Consider the following 17058-nt stretch of genomic DNA (forward strand, 5'->3'; position numbering starts at 1 on the left):
ACACTGCAATTAAAAGAGGGCGCTTACAATTTGGACAGCGCCAGAACAGTGTAACCTCGCCGGTGCAGTGAGCTCTGTGTTCTGGAGCCCAGCCGCGCTGCTGGAGCGGCACTCAACGTATTTTACCGCTGTGACCCCTGTTCATCACTTTTCTACGCTTCTCTCGCACCACCAACTTGGGGTTGGCACAGCCCACAGCACTGCAACGGCATCATCGCACATCCATCGTTCTTCCTATCACACACCTTGAAGGGGTTTTTTTTTGCTAATGAAGCGCTTGTTGCGCTCTTGCACAGTTCCGATTTTGGGTGAAGACGTTTGGCTGCGCCGCCACACAGAGAGCTCGTCAAATCCTGAGTTTGGAATTCCCACTGGCGACTTCGACTTTGGCTGACTGTTGCTGGAGTTCCTCTGACGTGTGCCATCAATGCTAGCCGCCTCTCTCCTCTCTCTGCTGCGTTTGCGTACACAGTGCTGTTTTTGAGGCCAGGCAGGTTGTCTTCATTAAAAAGGCATCCTCCGTTTCTGCATTCTCTTCCCACCCCCTCTCCGTCAGATATAATTCTGAATCCTGCCACCGCCTTATTTCTGCGAGAATCGAAAACGAAGCTACAGGGAGAGCTAGCTAGCCTCCAACCTGATTACCAAACGACACTCGAATCCAAACCAACGTGTGCTAGGAGATCAGCAATCAACACAAAAATGGCGCGCGGATTCTGCGTTGGACTCGGTGCGTCATCAACATTTTGAGGGAAACCCTGCATCCCTTGCAGCCTTCTGTACTGACAAATCTAACCACGATGTCAATTCTGGTCAAATAGGGGAGTTCCTCACGTTTGCAGCGATGGTTCTGGCCATTTTGGTAAACATTGGCCAAATTTCGCGTGAGCACCTCAATAGGTCGCCCCCCCTTCACCACCCTCAGGGATAGCAGAACTTATCTTTCACATTTCCCTCTTCTCGCAGAGAACACTGTTGCGAGGCACTTTTACCTAGTTTCGGCTGACCTGACTGGTCTGCAAAACTCGCTGACGACCAACGCGGCAGCGACAAATGTGCAAGCGCATGACATCTACGCGACCGACCAGGCCTCCCCATTGCTTCAGAACAATGGTCTGCGACAATACTACTACTGGGGCATGTACAGCGTCTGTGGAGGAGAGGGTGTCGGGGGCGCGCGGTCCTGCTCTCCAAATGAGTTTGTCCACCGCTTTGAGCCTCTGGACGTACTGGAGGCGGACCAGAGCAAGAACTCTGGTTTCAATATCAGCACCGTCCTTCCTAGCGGCACGATCCAGGATAACGCGTACCTTGGTAAATTCTCCAACGGCGCTAGTATCATTCTGCTTGCCGGGACAATAGCCGCAGGTCTGGCCTTCCTCGTCAGCTTCCTCGCTCACCACTTCGCCTTCCTCATCTCGGCCCTTCTCGCGCTTCTCGCTGCTGTCTGCCTTGCCGTTGCAGCTGCTATCTGGACCGCGCTTGTTGCGAAGGTGCGGTCATCTCTTACGAGCGTCAACATTGGCCTTGTCGTCCACTACGGCCAGTCCATCTGGCTCACCTGGGGCGCTGCTGGCGCATGCCTCCTCGCATTTGTTCCTCTCGTCCTCTCCTGCTGCACTGCCAGGTCCAAGTACTAGAGTCAATCAGCGGACAAAGAGGGATTATTGGAAGTCAATCCGGCTTGACTTCATCGCTCGCACCATTCTCCACCTTCACAACTTTATTTACGACACGATAATTTGCTGATACTTCCCTCTGCTGGCGGAATATGACGCACCTGCTGAAACGGCGCGACGAAAATCATGCAGATCGAATTAAGTAAAGCCCACGGCCTCAAGTCTCACCGTATTTTTGACTTTGGTTGTTATTCTGGTCATGCTTCCAGCGCACGCGATCCTTGTGGTTAGGCTCGGTAGCAACATTTCCCAATACCCCACTGTTTGCATTCACGCAAGAATGAAAGGAGAGCGAGTTGCATCTTATAATTGTTAGAATTCCTGAAGTAAATATATTAAAATAGGTCCAGGAGCGAGGCTGAAGCAGGTTTGCTATAGTGTCACTTGATCAAGCCTTTGCACTTTTCTTATCTTCAAGGTCGGCTAGCCAGAGCTTGACGCGCCTCCAGACAACCTTGCTTTCGGGGATGAGGGCCGGGTTGGTGCCCATGTCGTGGTGCATGCCAGGCGACACGAGCCATTCGGCGTCGACGCCGGCCTGCCTAGCCTTGTCGAGGAACATCCTTCCTTCGTCCAGCAGCGTCTCTGCGCCGCCAGCATGCACGAACAGCGGCGGAAGCTCAGCGAACTCATCCGGCTCCATGTGAACCGGACTGAGCCACGCGTCCTTCGTGGAGATGGGGAGCGACTTGATGTACTGCGGTCCTATGCCAAGACAGTCGGTGCCCCAATTGGAATACGCGGCGGTGATGATGTCGTACTTGAGGTTCACCGCTCGACTGGCGAAATCCTCGTTCTCGATTGTTACCCAGGGAGATAGGAGCAACAGGCCGGGCTGCTTGCCAGATTGGCCCTTGGTGAGCTCCGCAGGAAGGTGGGACCAGACGTCGCGCATCCAGCGGTTGAAGAGGACCGTAGTGAAGCCTCCGTACGAGTCGCCGCCAACGTACACCTGTGACGAGTCGTAGCCGAGATCGCGTGTGAGATAGAGCCAAGCGCCCAGAGTCTGCAAGACCGTGGTCGGGTACCTGGCATATGGAGCCAGGTCGTAGTCCACAGCTACAAAACGAATTGAAATGACATGTTAGTGAGGGCGGCTCGTGCTCGAGTGGAACATGGCTCACGTAGCAACTATTCACATAATATATCGACATTGGCTGTCCGCGCGAGGTTCTTCGCGAGCGTGTCTCCCATGAACATGTCACCAGCTGCGAAGGAGACTCCAGCACCGCCGTCTTTGTGTAACCGGCAGTCCGGAGGGGTTCAGTTGAGCTATGACAGCCGGATATGAAATCAGGTCCCCAGCCATGTACTTACGGATGTACAGAAGGACAGGACGTTTCCTCTTCTCATTGTCACCCGGATTAGGAGGCATGATTCCGGGACTACGCATGTACCAGAAAGCCCTGCACCTCGCCTTTGCCCAGTAGGGCTGAATCAGAGGCCTGCCAACGTACCTCGGGCTCGAGACAACCTGATCCACCTTGTTCGGCACGTTCACGCTGAGGATACCACGAAGCATCTCTGGCGGCGGGGGGTTGAACCAGACACGGTCGAGGCGCTTGGCCTTGATCTTGAGGCGTTGTTGGGTCTTGTTGTCGGCCATTATGGACACACCAGCAGAAGAGAACGAAATGGCTTGGAGCAGTGGAGCTAGACGGGAAGTTTCCCGCCATCCATTCTCCTTATTAGGGATGGGCGAGAAGCGAATGAGGCCCATGCAGATGATGGCGATGCGGACGAGCTCAGTAAATACGCCAACCTTAAAGCTCCAGAGAGGGTGCCGACGCAGGAATGGGAAGATGTTCTTGAGAATAATGAACGGAGCTGTTGTGAGGACGACCGGGGTGGTGAAGGCATGTTGGAGGATCAGTCGCAGGAGGGGTAGCCAAAAGTGGCGCCGCGGGATTCTAGCGTTGCGCGCAGCCGCAACCGCCAGCAGGTCCAGCTCGGACAATTTCGATTCGGAAGCCATAATGATAATAACCGGCCGCTTTTGAGGCAAGGCGTGGCATACGGAGGTGTCGGCGAGTAGCGACGCGGCCGGTGGCAGAGAGAGAGCTGTGCACGGGGTGTCGACCGTGGATGCCTCACTGCGACTCACTTGCAGATGCGCATGCGTGGAGCCTGGAGACCCGATTGCGACAGAAGATTGAAGCTTTGCTTTGAAGAGGATGACGCCAGGGGATGAGATACCAATCACCGTACAATCGGATAGTGTGTATTGTGCACATCCAAGAGAGAACTCGAAAGTGTGGGGACAGTCGAACAGCCGACAGCTTGCCGGCAGGCGATGTGTGGCCTGTGAGCCTCGTGAAAGCCCCGCCGGCCGCCAAAGACGTCGAGAGACCCCTGGGTGCATAACCCTAGTTGGGGACAGCGCTGTTTGCGTTTGTGGTGACTTCCCCGCAATTGTGTCTGACACCGATGCTAACTTTGACTTGGAGTTCAGAACTAGGCGATGTTAGCTGTCTAAATAATAAGTGATAGTGCGGGTTGCGGATCGGATGAGCGAGAGACGACGGCCGAGGGTCTAGTCTTTGGTCCATCCGACTTCCCTGTCTGCACCATCTCTCCATTACTCTGCTCTTGAAGCGACCCACATCTAATATGTAGGTGTAGGTGGATTCCCAAGCTGATGGCTGATCATGTGAGGAGTAACCGCCAACGACTGGTATTGCCATGCTGTGAGCTGATGGACTTGCAAATAGGTTGCCACACCATAAATAGATTGCGGACTTGACTTTATTAATGATCAGGACTTGCAGCGGGCTAGGCATACTGGCGATGAGCTGACAGGTGGACAGTCAGAGAAGACTCAAAAGGGCATCCATCATATGTGAGCGGAGCTCACAACGCTGCTTGAAACCCGACGTGGGGGGAACTTGTTGCTGACTTGACCGCGATTTGAACTCGCAACGCGTATTCACCGTCTCGTTTCACAATCGAAACATGAATTGCCATTGAACATCCACAAGGTAGCAACATCATCCTTGATCGCCTTCTGCTGTGCGAAAAGCCGAACAACGCATCGACGGCGCCATCCCGCTGGTAGTAGGGAATCTATCGCTGCAGAAGTCCATTGCTCAATCGGCGCGGGAGAACTTCATGTGCAACCGATGGACACCAGATCATTAGAAGGGTCTGAGCCGTCAGCTGCCACCCATGCGGCCAGCTGGGCTCAGCTGTGCCAGCCTTCATCGACAGCAGCGCAGCTCTCGTCTGCTTCTGTGTCTTTTAACAGCCTGCAGCTGAATGTACCTGCCCTGCCTACCACTTTCCCTTCAGCAGGCATCTGGACCAAATCACCAGAGACATCGACGCAGGCGACGACGAGCCCTAATGTCACAGAGCAGGCCCCTCCCCTTCCCATCAATCGCTTGACTCCTTCTTGCTCGCGCTGCCGCATCAAAAAGCTGCGCTGCGATCGGAAGCAGCCATGCGGGCATTGCATCGCCCGAGGCCTGGAGGCCGGGTGCCACAAGGATGAACGGTTGCAGAGAAAATCGACCAAGAACTTGGGAGTGCTCCCCACAAAGGCGAGTCGGTCAGGGGAGACGAAGCAATGCGCAGAAGGGACTTCGCAGCAGCAGAGTATGGCAAAGAACGTGGCGGCAGTCAAGACGGCCGAGAACGCAAAAGCAATTGCGAGAGGGAAACAAGGGGACATTATCACCGTAGAGGCTGCGAGAGAAGGCGCCGAACTCGAGGCGGCAGATGCAGAGATCCATCGACTCCGCGCTCGCGTTGCCGAGCTTGAGCAGGCGGCGCTCAAGCCATCGGGCCAGTTTCCGCCTGGCTCATTTGCATCGACAGTGACGTATTGTCCCCAGCTCGCTGGCTCATCGTCCGCCGGGAGGGCTTCTGTACCTTCCTGGCCGCCATCAACGAATGCGACTTCATCAGTGCCTAGCTCGGTGGAGGACTCTTTTAAGTCGTCGAAGAGCCGGAGGCTGGCATACGACAGAAGTCAGCCGGGTGCGAGGTCTCCTTTCGCCAACGCCGCGCCGCTGTTGCTGTCGCCTAGCCCGGTGGAAGCGGCTGCGGTCGCGCTTGAGTCCTTTGTTGCACCCGGGTCTATGGCTGCGCTAGAGCCTCCATTGGGCGCAGAATGGATCACTCCCTTCAAGTCGCTCGTGTCAAGCGCAGGACCCGATGCACGCTTCATCCCGCGCAGCGTTCACGCCAACAGCACCGTTGCCGATGATCAGCTCCACCCATACTGGTGCCCTTCCTCGGCATCTATGCCGCACCTAGAACGCCAGACGAGACGTCAAGAGCTGATTCAGTTACTCAAGAGGACCAAGGCGTCGCTGCCTTTTGTGCAAATTGAAACTGAGCTTCTCTTGGTTTTCGTGAGTGCTCCCTTATTTTTTATCGGTTTATAATTCTCGGCCGCTAACTTCTAATGTTTTGAAATCTGCCGTGCCAGCGTATTCGCGTCAACCATATCATCGGGCATTGTATCTATGTTCCACGGCTGCGACAGGATCTCGCCGACGTTCGACAATTGTCGGTACATGCATTAGCAGCGTCCCCCTATGGTCAAGACCCGAGTCGCCTGGCGCTCATTTGCATGATTGTGAGTCGTTCATTGCACAGAGAAGAATCGCACGGAAATGCTGACAACCGAGAGCTTGATGCAACAGCTCGCTGTGTCTTTCCGGATCTACCCGGTGAATAAGCCAGGAATTCTGACAGACGAAGCAGCCTTCAACGCCATCTCCTCGCTCAAACTACAAGGGCAAGATGCGTCGCTCAAGTGGCACTCTCTTGCCTTGGAATGCCTCGCCTTTGACAAGGTCTGGGAGTTTGTCTCACTCGCTGGTCTCCAGGCTGCAAGTCTGCTGTATCTCTACTCACAAGATTCTCAAGAATTCTTGCAGGTGGTTCATCGGTCAGCCATTCAAAGCGCGATTCACATGGGCCTGAATCGGCTGCCGGCAATTGCAGCAGAAGGGGGTCCAGGCGAAGCGTTGCAGGATCGAGTTCAGAATTTTTTGCGGAGAGAGCTAGGAGTCAGGATCTGGTGGAATCTTACTGTGAAAGACTGGTGCAACGCCGCACGGACGTACACATGCGCGATCGATGAGGACCAAGTAACAACCCGCTGGCCGCTGGACGTGTCGGACGCCAACATTCAAGCCTACCTCGACGGACGCAGTGACAACGTTCGCATGAACACACTCTCCCATCTCGAAGAATACAACGAGATGAGCTTCGTCTTTGCCCAGCTTGAGCTCGCCTTCATCTCCAAAGCATCAGTCGATCTCATGAACAAGCAATTCCAACAAGGCCAAGCAAGACTCGTGTGGAACGACGAGAACAAGGCAAATATCGATGCGCAGCTGACTGCATACATGCGCCGCTTGCCGCACTACTTTAAGCCTGAAAGTACAGCCGTCTCACCTCCGCCCATGGTCATTCAACGCTGGCTCATCAATCAGCAGGTCTTTGACGTCATGCTCAAGCTTCATCGCTCAAAGCTTTCGACCCCAAATGGCAGGGCCTCATGCCTTGCACTGGCTCACAGCATCCTTAGCTCTCACAAGGTGTGTTCTTCGTCATGCACGTGTCGAACATTCCCTTAAATACTCACTCGCATGTCTTGATTTACTGCTGTAGCGGGTCAGGAAAGCTTGCCCCATCATCGACCACTTTTCCATCAATGATCTGCATCTGCTTGGCGCCACACTAGTCATCATGATCGACCTCCGCCTTTCCGACGTTGGGACCAGCGAACGTCGTGATATTGTGGAAAAGGTTCGAGAGGTGTACCGATCGCTTCAGGCTTCCGACAAGTCCTCAACGCGCGCTCTCGCCATTGTACGGACCTTGCTGGCGGAAGAAGAGCGACACAGCCAGGCGATGGAGGCAGGACCCTCACCGCCACGCTCGCTGGCTGAAAAGCACGCCGATGTGCTCGAGCTGGCGAATCGTACGGTCAAAGAAGCGGTCAAGTCTCAGTCGGCAGGACAATCAGACGGTAGCCTGCTGGAGGTCTCGCAGATAACACTTGGTGTTCTTCCGATGGTGTGCGCGCCATGGGGTCCGCCGTGGCCACCGCGTACAAATTCTGAGGAGCGCGACGAGGACATTGACATCATCCAAACATTGCCACAACTCGCATCGTCGTCGGTTTCTGGATTGTCTCCGTTACCCATGCTCCAGCAACCAGCCACGACTGCTGCTGCCATGGCCACGGCCACACCAGACCAACTGTTCGATTGGCTCTTGGCCGGCGAAAGACTCCCCGCTCCGCAACTTTGATGGAAGACGGCTCCGGATCATTCTCGGTACTTGGCTTGCTCGAACAGTGTTTACGAAGCCATAGAGATATGCTGTAACAACAGATGTCACCGCACAACGATACCTCATCTTATTACGTCGCATCCCGTTCAAATTGCATTGAATTCGATCTGACACATCCATTGTCCACCACAGGTGAGATAGAATTGCACAAGGTGACAGTGGACCCAGCGTCCTTGCCGCGGGTCGTCACGTAGAAGGTGCCATGAAAGCCACGCATGGGTCCCTGTGCCTCCCTCGTCACGCGTCACACCGCGCTGAGCGACTGGAAGATCAAATGGGAATAACTTGCAAATTGGACGCATGCCTGACCTCGAGCCAGTCCTACGCGCGGAGGGGAGCATCCTCGCTTCTGCCACCATCCCCGAACAGAGTTCCCAGCGGCCTCCTTCCCCTCACGGCCTCGTTCTCCGATCTGTTGTGGGGTTCGCTCAGCATCAGTCGCGCAGTGCGTGACCCCACATGCGCACAGCATATCACGGCGTCGTCGAGTTCCGCCATCTGGGGACCCCCATTTCTGGCTCATCTCTCTGGCTGATCCTCCCCCTCCCCCACTTGCTGCGTCATCTCGCTTTTCGCACCGTTCCCGCTCTTTCCAGGCAATGGCATGTGCCCCCTTTCACGTCTGTTCCACTCACATGGCACCTACTTGCACAGAGCGCATAAACATACCTAATTCAAATTGATGGATTGTCCTCCCCCGCTTTCGGCTGTAAGGGATATATAAAGCTTAAGGTTGTTCGCCCCAACTCTTGCACAATATCTCTCTGCAATGTGCACCATATTGCTCCCTTCCACGGCGCTCGAAAATCGGAACACGTTACACCCTCAAAGCAACGAGCGCACAATGAGCATCACCGTTGACAACGCCAGGGAGTCCGTGCCGCGTAAGTGTGTACGCGCGAAGCGCAAGCAAACACATAGCTACAATTGCTGTCCGTGGATTCTGACATCGCTGCTACGACGTGTCTTGCAGTGCTGGCCAAGAACCTGTTAAGCAAAGATCCGGTCTTATTCAACTCTGCCATCAACACGCACTTCGCCGCGCACTCCACTTACAAGGGCCACGGTCTCCAGTTACGTGGTGCCAGTGGAATCAAACACGTGGCTTACCTTCTCAACTCATTTGGCGCCGGACGGGCCGCTCTTCTGGATGAGAGATCAGTATCATTCGAACCTGGGTGAGTGCATTCATCGATATATATCGCAATGATAGCGCTAAATATGTGCACTTCGTGCACCAAGCGAGAAGATCGCAAAAGTAGAAGCAATTCGGTTCTTAAAACCGCGCTTCTTCCCTTTCTTCGAGCTGGCCATGCCCGTGCGCACCACGATCATATTTGAGGCCCCAAGCGGCGTCGATAAACAGGACAACGTGGGAGAGATTGATCAACGGCTGCTCGTCTCCAGGTTTGAAGATGAATGGTACGCTGAGAAGCTGATAAAGACCTTTCCCATCGCGGGCAATATGTGAGCAGTCCAGCATCAAACCGCTAACTTCGGAGTACGCTGAGATCACTTCTGTCCTGAACAGCTATGTCAAACTATTCGCTCCGATCGTATCCTTCATCGTCCTGACCGTCGCGAATGTGTTCTTCAAATTCACTCGCTCGTTCCGCACCTCAGCTCGCCACGCATTTGACGCTGTCGAGCCGCGAGCCAAGTCGATCGGCACTCGTGCGGACCACATTGTCCCTCAAACAGTCAAAGCGGGCCTACATCGCGGTATTGATGATGGCATGAACCTTGCACATGGTTACGGAGAGAAGACGGTCAATTTCGTCACCAGTGTTGCGAAGAGACCTTTGGAGCTGGCCGAATGGATATCGCAAAAGGGCGTTGCGTGAGTTTTTCACTCTCGAGGATACCATCAGGATGTAGTGCTGATAAACGCGAGACGAGCAGCACTGTCAACGCCTTCCTACCGAAAGCTCTCGCGTTGCCCAAGCCTTATCTTCTATCCTATGATGATGACTCGATCTATATGCCCTCGCTTAAGAAGAGGCCAGCGGATAGCAGCAACGATAACGCACAGCAGCGCAAGAGGCACGAGGCGGAAGCTGATCTCGCCACGCAATCAGCCGTGCCCGAATCTGAGGCTACGGACGAGGTGCCGCCGCAAAACGACAGCACACCGCACTCGCCTGTCGCGGCTACGGTCCAGATCGAGCCAAAAGAGGACAGCCAATTCGGCCAACACAGCATCGACATCGCATCTCGCATTGGCAGCGACGTGGCCAATGACCCGGCGCCCTTGGCTGGTGACGTGCAGAAAGAGTCATTTTACGACAAAATCACTCATGGGCAGCACGCAGAGGACAACCGTAATTCTGGCGGCGCAAATCATGCCAGTGGCTCTGGTGGTCAAGGGCATGGCCATGGTCAAGGCCAGAAGCACAAGAACCGGAAGAAGAAAGGCAAGAACGGCAAGTAAGCTGCGCAGCTAGCATCCTTGCGCTTGTGATAGCAAAGTCGAACGCAACCGCCGAAAGGAAATTGTATGCATCCCGAAGTGACCGATTCCAATTCATAGCTTCCATTCGTCCGCAGTTAGCAAGTTTGTTCCGCTGAAACAGTTATCACTCAAGCATCCAGCATTGTACTTTAGCAACACACTATTTGAATTCACCAGCTCGTCCCAAGTCAACAAGAACTTTCCCTCTCATATGCCAGTCAGTTGCGTGTTTCGTGCCATAGATTGTTGGTCGACATGAACCGCAAAGGTCTACTTTACAAGGTGTTGCGAAGGGCGGGAGTAGTCGGAATGTGTCGAGAAGTAACCTGTCCGCGTTGGGTGCGGATGCAGAGATCTTTAAAGTCGTCGCGGCGATAGGGTGTCCGAGGTGGGTGAATTGCATGGGTAGCAAGGTCGTTGATGGTGCATAGTTGGCCTGCGGCAGCCCCGCCCGTCCATATGGTCAAGCTGAAACTGTGAATCTACACGCCCGGCTCAGAGTTCTTCCACCAATCGTAGCCCCTTTGGCCACGACGCCTCCGATATTTACAAACCGATTCCAGGCGGGAGATGGCATCCGACAAAATGCGAGTAAAAGGCAAGGGTGAATTGAATGCTGAGCGGTCCGGACTACATTTAGTCAAACAGCCCGAATCCCATGTCGTCGTCGGACTCCTCCTTCTCCTCCTCCTTCTTCTCCTCCTTCTTCTCCTCGGCGGCAGCTGCCGGTGCGCCAGCAGCAGCAGCGCCAGCACCGACCGGGGCGGCAGCGCCACCGGCACCAACGTTTGAGAGCAACTCCTTGACGTTCTTGCCCTCGAGCGCCTTGGCGAGCAGGTTGGCCCAGATTGGCTCGAGCTCGACCTTGGCAGCGGTGGTCAGCTGGGTGATCTTCTCACCCTGAGAGTACAACGGACGGAATATGATTGGCGAATTAGTAAGACTGGTTTGCGCGTTCTAGCATTGCGAGCACCCATGGCGACGAAAACACCCATAACTCAAGCTTCGATGCGTGACCAAACTCGATCCCATGCCATTCTCCCTCGAGGGCCTACGCCAAGATCTCGAGCCATGCAGCGAGCTTTCTTGTGTGTTAATGTCGTGCTGCTTTCCCGCAAAAGTGCGCTGCCGGCTTTTCATTGCTACTGGCATCCCTTTCGTTCTTCTCAGCCCTCTTCATTGTTCCCGCCCCCTGCCTTCCACTGAGCTCCTCCCCACTACTACCTGGGGAAGCCTTGACAACGTCGATACTCACGGTGATCTCAATCTCCTCATCTGCCAGAATGAGGGCGGCGTAGGTAGCGGCGAGCTCTGCGGAAGCCATTGTGACGACGTTTGCTTGATGATGATCCTTCAAACAATTGCTGGGGATGGAATTGATGTGACAGTAGCTCGAATTGCTACAGCGTGAGAAGTACGTTGCGAGTGACAGCACGGCGGGTCACGAAGGTGAGCTGTAGAAAGGTGCATGCAGGTGGGCGCAAGGACTGCGGCACGTGAAGCCCTTTCAGTCCGGGGGGAGTCCCGGGTTACATAGGGGCCTCTTCACGGCACCTTACATTCGAGTAGGGTTAGGTGCTAGGTCTGGTTGTTCAGAACTAAATACTTGAACTACGATCATCCGGTTTGCTCCTAGCTTACTAGTGGCATTATGCTGCTTGTGCCTTCCGCCGGTTACATGCTTTTTTGGTCACGACTCACTCCAGGACTATTGAATCTAAAGCGCCGATCGAACGTAGATAAGTTTCTCCATTCGCCTTTTGCAGGTCTCGCATCTGCGATCTGGTTGTTCGAATGGACCACATGTGCCTGTAGCAAGGGAATGCGCGTAAAAGGTGACATCTAGGCTGCACAGGCTTCACACTCTTCGAAAGCTACGGCAACATGGCGGCACAAGTAGAATCTCTGTCCTCCTCGCGGGCTATAACCGTCAGCAACCCTGACACCTCATCGAAGCATGTCTCGCCGCTGAATCCAAAGGGAATTAAGCCGTGAGTGTTAGCCAGCGGTCGTGACGGTTCATGAAGCTGACGCGCGATTTGTGGCAACCCCTTTCTTTTCAGTTGTTGCGCTTGCCCAGAAACGAAGGCCGCGCGTGATGATTGCTTCTTCAACTTTGGCCACAGCGTCGAGGAGCACGGAGAGTCAGCGAAGAAATGCGAAGAGCTCGTGCGGCGGCATCGCGAGTGCATGGCCAGCCTCGGGTTCAAGATCTGAGCCGGCTGTGCCCGGTCCGACCATCTTTATGATCAATTGCTCTCTCAAATGATCATGCTAAAGCTGTCACCACTCTTGCCGTCAATCTCCAAACGAGCGTTTTCGATTTGCCCGCGACTATTTGCCTACTGATACAGCTGCCAGCATCACTATTGTACAACATGTCCAAGCATTGCAATCAACCCTCGTTCCTGTGCCCAGCTTGGTATCCTAGTCTAGAAGTCCGAACGCAGTTACGTTTGGATCTAATCGCAGAGGGTCAGACCATGGTTCCGACAATAAAGCAGTTGAGGACGGTGATGCTGCAGTTGCAGGCACGCCTTGAGGCGCCTTCCAAAAAGCGTCGCCGATGATATCGACGTGCATGGTTCGGAGTTCTTTCTTGACTTTCGCAGAGGGCGACGCGTTCCAATTGGCCTTGGGCCGTACCTGGTCGTCAGAGGGGCGTGTGCTTTCGATCGCCTTCGCCTCTGCAATGGCATGGTCTCGAGTGGGAGCCTTAGGCGCCCATAGGATTGTTGTGCCCTTGCGGAACATCGGCGGCAGCTTATCATAATTGATGCCAAAACGGGCATGCAGAATCTCGTTTTTGTCACCCGAGACGGTACCCTAGAGGAGAGCCTTGCGACATCAGCGATGAACAACTCCGAACTGCTTCGCTTTCAACATACCTGTAGGGTCTCGTGCGCTTGTGTTTCCGTCTGGCTACCTTCTTGAATGAGTGCCCAGAATGTGGTGTTATATAGGTTGTTGATGTGGGCTGAAGGGGCAAGCATGCTCAGCTCAATGTCAGACAACAATATTTTTCGGTCAGAAATTCTCACTATCCACTTGCCGCCAGGCATAGTAATCCCGCACCTCTTGAATGCCAGGATATACCACAAGACGCCCATCGAAGGAGGGTAGCTGCAGCATCGGGTTGTCAGGAAAGTATTTGCTCCAGTTGAAGACATAGCCGGCGGTGAACATAGAGACGATGTGGGTCACGATTTTGCTGCATGATCAACACCATCAACCGTCAGACCTGTGTGTATGGAGCATATCATTTCTGTCCTTTACATACCTTTCTCTTCGATTGTAGAGCGTGCATTGCCGTTTCAGCAGGAAGCTGTATTCGTCACTCTCGCCAAAGGCCAAAACCACCTCGCCTTTCAGCTCTTGCATCACGTGTCGCGCAGCATGGTTCATGAGCTCCAGCGCTGGAGCATCATTGGGCTTGGCAAATCCATGAGCTACAGAAAATCTGTCACATGTTCATAGCTAGTATCAGCGGGGACGGGCAGTGGATATAGCACGTGGTTAATGCAAACATTGGAGACGAAAATAATGTAACGCACTTGTGGAAGCCTTTACCGTCAATGCGTACTACCATGAACACATTTGGAAGAATCGGGTCCGGCAGCTCGAAGCTGCGCACATACGCATACTTTGAGCCCGCCATGTTGCGTTTGCAAGCTACATTACCACATGTAGCCAAGGATCTTTAGATGAATGTGTTAGTTATGGCAGCCTTCTGCAAAAGTGAGACGAGATGTGGGTCCATGTCTTGAAGTTCGATCGCTATTTTACAACCGCGCCGTGCTTCCGCTGCTCTGGCTACGGCTCACGCGCTCACCGCTGACGGCTGCAGTGATGATGAGTCCATTGGCTGTGTGCACTGTGCATTGACCAACCAAGGACTGCCATCGTGGCTGCGCACACCGACCCATAGCGTGCGCCATGCCATACTCTCAGTAACCGGGACCGGACCATAAACTTGCCTCAGCAGAGGGTGGGCAACCCGAGGCTTGTTTGCGAGAGGAGCTGCATTGCGGAGTTCGGCGTCCACGAGAGCGCGGCCCACATGGCACCTCAAGCCTGCCAGGATGCCAAGTTCCAAGTTTCACTGCGAGCGCTGCGAGAAGGAGCTGTCACTATCTGCTTCCCTCTCCAACGCGATCAGTACATTTGACAATGCACTGTCTTCGTCAGGGTCCGGCTCTTCTCCGACGGGGAGCGCCCGTTTCGACACCAGCAGCGCACTTGTCGCTACCGGAATCACCGGCCTTCTAGGTGTCTCGACATACCATCTCGTTCCCATTCCGCAAGGCAATAGCTGCACCGACCAGCCGAGCCTGAGTCCACGGCAGAGAGAAAAGAGCAAGGCTTTTCCTCCAGAGCGGCTGCGTGATGGTGAATCTGCAAGGGCGACAGGGGATACGTCTGGAATGGAGCAGAACCAAAGAACCCATGAAAGCGATTCCAAGCCACGGGCAAACTCCCTCACAGCAAATCTCGCAGTGCGGTTCAAGTTACTGGACCTGCTCAACTCGCACAACCCTCCAGAGCCTACTCCAGCTGTTGACCCTCCGGATCCTTGGCGAAAGGGTTCACAAAGTAGTGGTCGGGAGCACGAGGCCGAAACTGTAAACGGGAAAAGCGACGACGACGTACTTAGAAGAGCAGGTAATCGCAAGATCCATCATCCTCTTTGCAGGGAATGCACGGACCAATTGTTGGAGTTGATGGCGGCTGAGACGACCTTATTACGCAAGGAGAGGGATGCATTCCAGCATTTCGACTTGGTCATGTCCCAGTATGAGCAACACCAGTCCGAGGTCGGAGTGGAGGATTTGGAGGAATTGAAGAAAGAGATCAAGTCGCTGAGGGACCAAGAAGAGGAAGCTCGGCGTGCGCTGTACGCAAGTGAAAAGGAGCGGGCGGAGGTTGAAAAGGAACTGGAGCAAATTGCAGAGGAAGAGAAAGCGCTCGAAGCTGAAGAGAACGAGTGAGTCCGGTCGGCTCGACGTGTACATACCCACTCGCCGATTGTTGAAGGAAGCTGTTGCTCCCTTGAGCTTCTGGGTCCGCTACAACGAAGCAAACCTACAGCTCAACGAGCTTCAGGGAGAAGCTTCTTCTCTGGAGCAGACGATCGCGCTGGACACTGCGTTGCTCGACAGATTGCGGCGAACAAATGTGTACAATGATGCTTTCTCGATAGGCCACGATGCCGGGTTCGCAACAATCAACGGACTGCGTCTGGGAAGAAGCAGCTCGGTGAATGTCGACTGGGCCGAGATTAATGCTGCGTGGGGGCAAGTCGTCTTGCTGCTTGACACGCTGGCTCGAAAGTGCGGCCTTCAGTTCAAAGGGTGAGCCCACGCTCGCAGATGACTGTTTTACAAGCCTGCAAATCTTAAGGATAGGCAAATTGACGTCTTGGCTTGTCTTCTCAGGTACAAACTCCATCCCAAAGGATCCTTCTCGTCCATCGAGAGGCTCAGCACCAACTCGACCGCAAGTGGCAGCGGCAGCGCCGCCGGAAACATACGAGGAGACATTTATGAGCTGTACTACTCGAACGCCTGGTCGGTTGACACGCTCTTTTCTGGTCGAGGCAGGAGCTTCGACCGCGGCATGGAGGCGTTCATGGAATGCCTGAGGCAGATGATGGAATTCGCCAGTGCGCGGGACGACCCTCCCAGGTTTCCCCACACGTGAGTCTCCACTCCGATCGGTACGCGAGGGATAGTCTGAATGTTGACTTTTATCCCTTTCACTCGGGTGCGCATGCGTGTGTTGGTGAAGCATCAACAAGGACAAAATTGGCGAAGTGTCGATCAAGCGTAGCGGCAGCGAGGAGTCGTGGACGCGTGCACTACGACATGTGCTCTTGACCCTGAAGCTGCTAATGAGCTGGGTGGTCAATGACTCGGAAGATAGCGAAGAAACGAATCGCTCAGATTGATTGAGCAGCTGCGAGAAAGAATATGATGTTGTATGCCTGCCTTTTGTATTCTTCCCTCCCCACGATGTGTTGGGCATAAACTACACTGACAAATACCAGTATACTCCGTTCTCTTGCACCCTGCTGGCTTTCATACATATGTCCTTCAACCAGTGTGGAGCGGAACCTTTTACGTGCACGACGTCAGGACGAAGGGATGACCAGTTTTAGGTTCTCGATGGCTACAAGTTGTGGCGACGGCAAAACCGACTGAGTCAATGCCTACCACAAAACTGCGAGCAACCGGCTAAGCAGCGCGAGAAGAGAGAGAGAGAATGCAGATGCGACGGTGGATAAGGGCCCAGATGCGTTGGAGCTTTGACGGTCTGTCTCATGCAGCTGACCAGCATTTGAACATGAAGTCGGTGCGCTCGCGACGAAAATCAGTACCAACGAGATGCGACGCGCTTGCTCGATGCTAGCGTTTGATCGACCTTATCGATCAGGCGCATATGGGCTCATGCTTCAACCACTTCGTTGCGCCTGTGTATATACATATATGTAGTGCGTGCACATCTCGGTCATCGAGATGAGGATGCAGCCTTGTGTACCATCCATAATCTGATGGGATGCGTGGGGATCGCAGCGACATATCTGATGGACGATTGGGGACTGCCGCATTCCTCTTC

At 54.2% G+C, this 17058-nt stretch overlaps 8 protein-coding genes across 8 annotated transcripts; 5 read left to right on the top strand and 3 right to left on the bottom strand.

Moving 5' to 3' along the window:
• Positions 1-279: 279 nt before the first annotated feature.
• Positions 280-2032, top strand: K437DRAFT_241811 (uncharacterized protein). The gene is made up of 3 exons (XM_013391000.1): positions 280-730; positions 822-884; positions 967-2032. The coding sequence occupies exons 1-3, from the start codon at positions 703-705 to the stop codon at positions 1638-1640; spliced, it is 765 nt and encodes a 254-aa protein (XP_013246454.1). The 5' UTR covers positions 280-702; the 3' UTR covers positions 1641-2032.
• Positions 2033-2067: 35 nt separating this feature from the next.
• On the bottom strand, positions 2068-3654 carry K437DRAFT_218765 (alpha/beta-hydrolase; the record flags this gene model as incomplete). Its single annotated transcript, XM_013391001.1, has 3 exons — positions 2068-2738; positions 2819-2914; positions 2997-3654. 3 exons carry the CDS (start codon positions 3652-3654, stop codon positions 2068-2070), a joined length of 1425 nt encoding a protein of 474 aa, XP_013246455.1.
• A 1144-nt stretch (positions 3655-4798) lies between these two features.
• K437DRAFT_265660 (uncharacterized protein) lies at positions 4799-7949 on the top strand (the record flags this gene model as incomplete). The annotated part of the gene is made up of 4 exons (XM_013391002.1): positions 4799-6034; positions 6112-6261; positions 6329-7231; positions 7305-7949. 4 exons carry the CDS (start codon positions 4799-4801, stop codon positions 7947-7949), a joined length of 2934 nt encoding a protein of 977 aa, XP_013246456.1.
• An 886-nt stretch (positions 7950-8835) lies between these two features.
• Positions 8836-10556, top strand: K437DRAFT_271525 (uncharacterized protein; the record flags this gene model as incomplete). The annotated part of the gene is made up of 5 exons (XM_013391003.1): positions 8836-8875; positions 8965-9169; positions 9234-9458; positions 9523-9831; positions 9894-10556. 5 exons carry the CDS (start codon positions 8836-8838, stop codon positions 10420-10422), a joined length of 1308 nt encoding a protein of 435 aa, XP_013246457.1. The 3' UTR covers positions 10423-10556.
• Positions 10557-10671: 115 nt separating this feature from the next.
• On the bottom strand, positions 10672-11792 carry K437DRAFT_252974 (ribosomal protein 60S; the record flags this gene model as incomplete). Its single annotated transcript, XM_013391004.1, has 2 exons — positions 11699-11792; positions 10672-11343 (listed from the first exon to the last, which is right to left on the bottom strand). Coding segments are annotated over exons 1-2 (329 nt in total), but the record flags the coding sequence as incomplete, so codon positions are not given.
• A 361-nt stretch (positions 11793-12153) lies between these two features.
• Positions 12154-12863, top strand: K437DRAFT_230442 (uncharacterized protein). The gene is made up of 2 exons (XM_013391005.1): positions 12154-12434; positions 12507-12863. Exons 1-2 carry the CDS (start codon positions 12328-12330, stop codon positions 12658-12660), a joined length of 261 nt encoding a protein of 86 aa, XP_013246459.1. The 5' UTR covers positions 12154-12327; the 3' UTR covers positions 12661-12863.
• K437DRAFT_230445 (tRNAHis guanylyltransferase) lies at positions 12764-14162 on the bottom strand. The gene is made up of 5 exons (XM_013391006.1): positions 13998-14162; positions 13724-13903; positions 13485-13654; positions 13332-13420; positions 12764-13269 (listed from the first exon to the last, which is right to left on the bottom strand). The coding sequence occupies exons 1-5, from the start codon at positions 14099-14101 to the stop codon at positions 12871-12873; spliced, it is 942 nt and encodes a 313-aa protein (XP_013246460.1). The 5' UTR covers positions 14102-14162; the 3' UTR covers positions 12764-12870.
• Positions 14163-14283: 121 nt separating this feature from the next.
• K437DRAFT_252977 (APG6-domain-containing protein) lies at positions 14284-16489 on the top strand. The gene is made up of 4 exons (XM_013391007.1): positions 14284-15427; positions 15498-15794; positions 15879-16139; positions 16231-16489. The coding sequence occupies exons 1-4, from the start codon at positions 14526-14528 to the stop codon at positions 16388-16390; spliced, it is 1620 nt and encodes a 539-aa protein (XP_013246461.1). The 5' UTR covers positions 14284-14525; the 3' UTR covers positions 16391-16489.
• Positions 16490-17058: the final 569 nt, after the last annotated feature.

Source organism: Tilletiaria anomala, assembly GCF_000711695.1.
Source record: "Tilletiaria anomala UBC 951 chromosome Unknown K437scaffold_1, whole genome shotgun sequence".
Taxonomy (NCBI): domain Eukaryota; kingdom Fungi; phylum Basidiomycota; class Exobasidiomycetes; order Georgefischeriales; family Tilletiariaceae; genus Tilletiaria; species Tilletiaria anomala.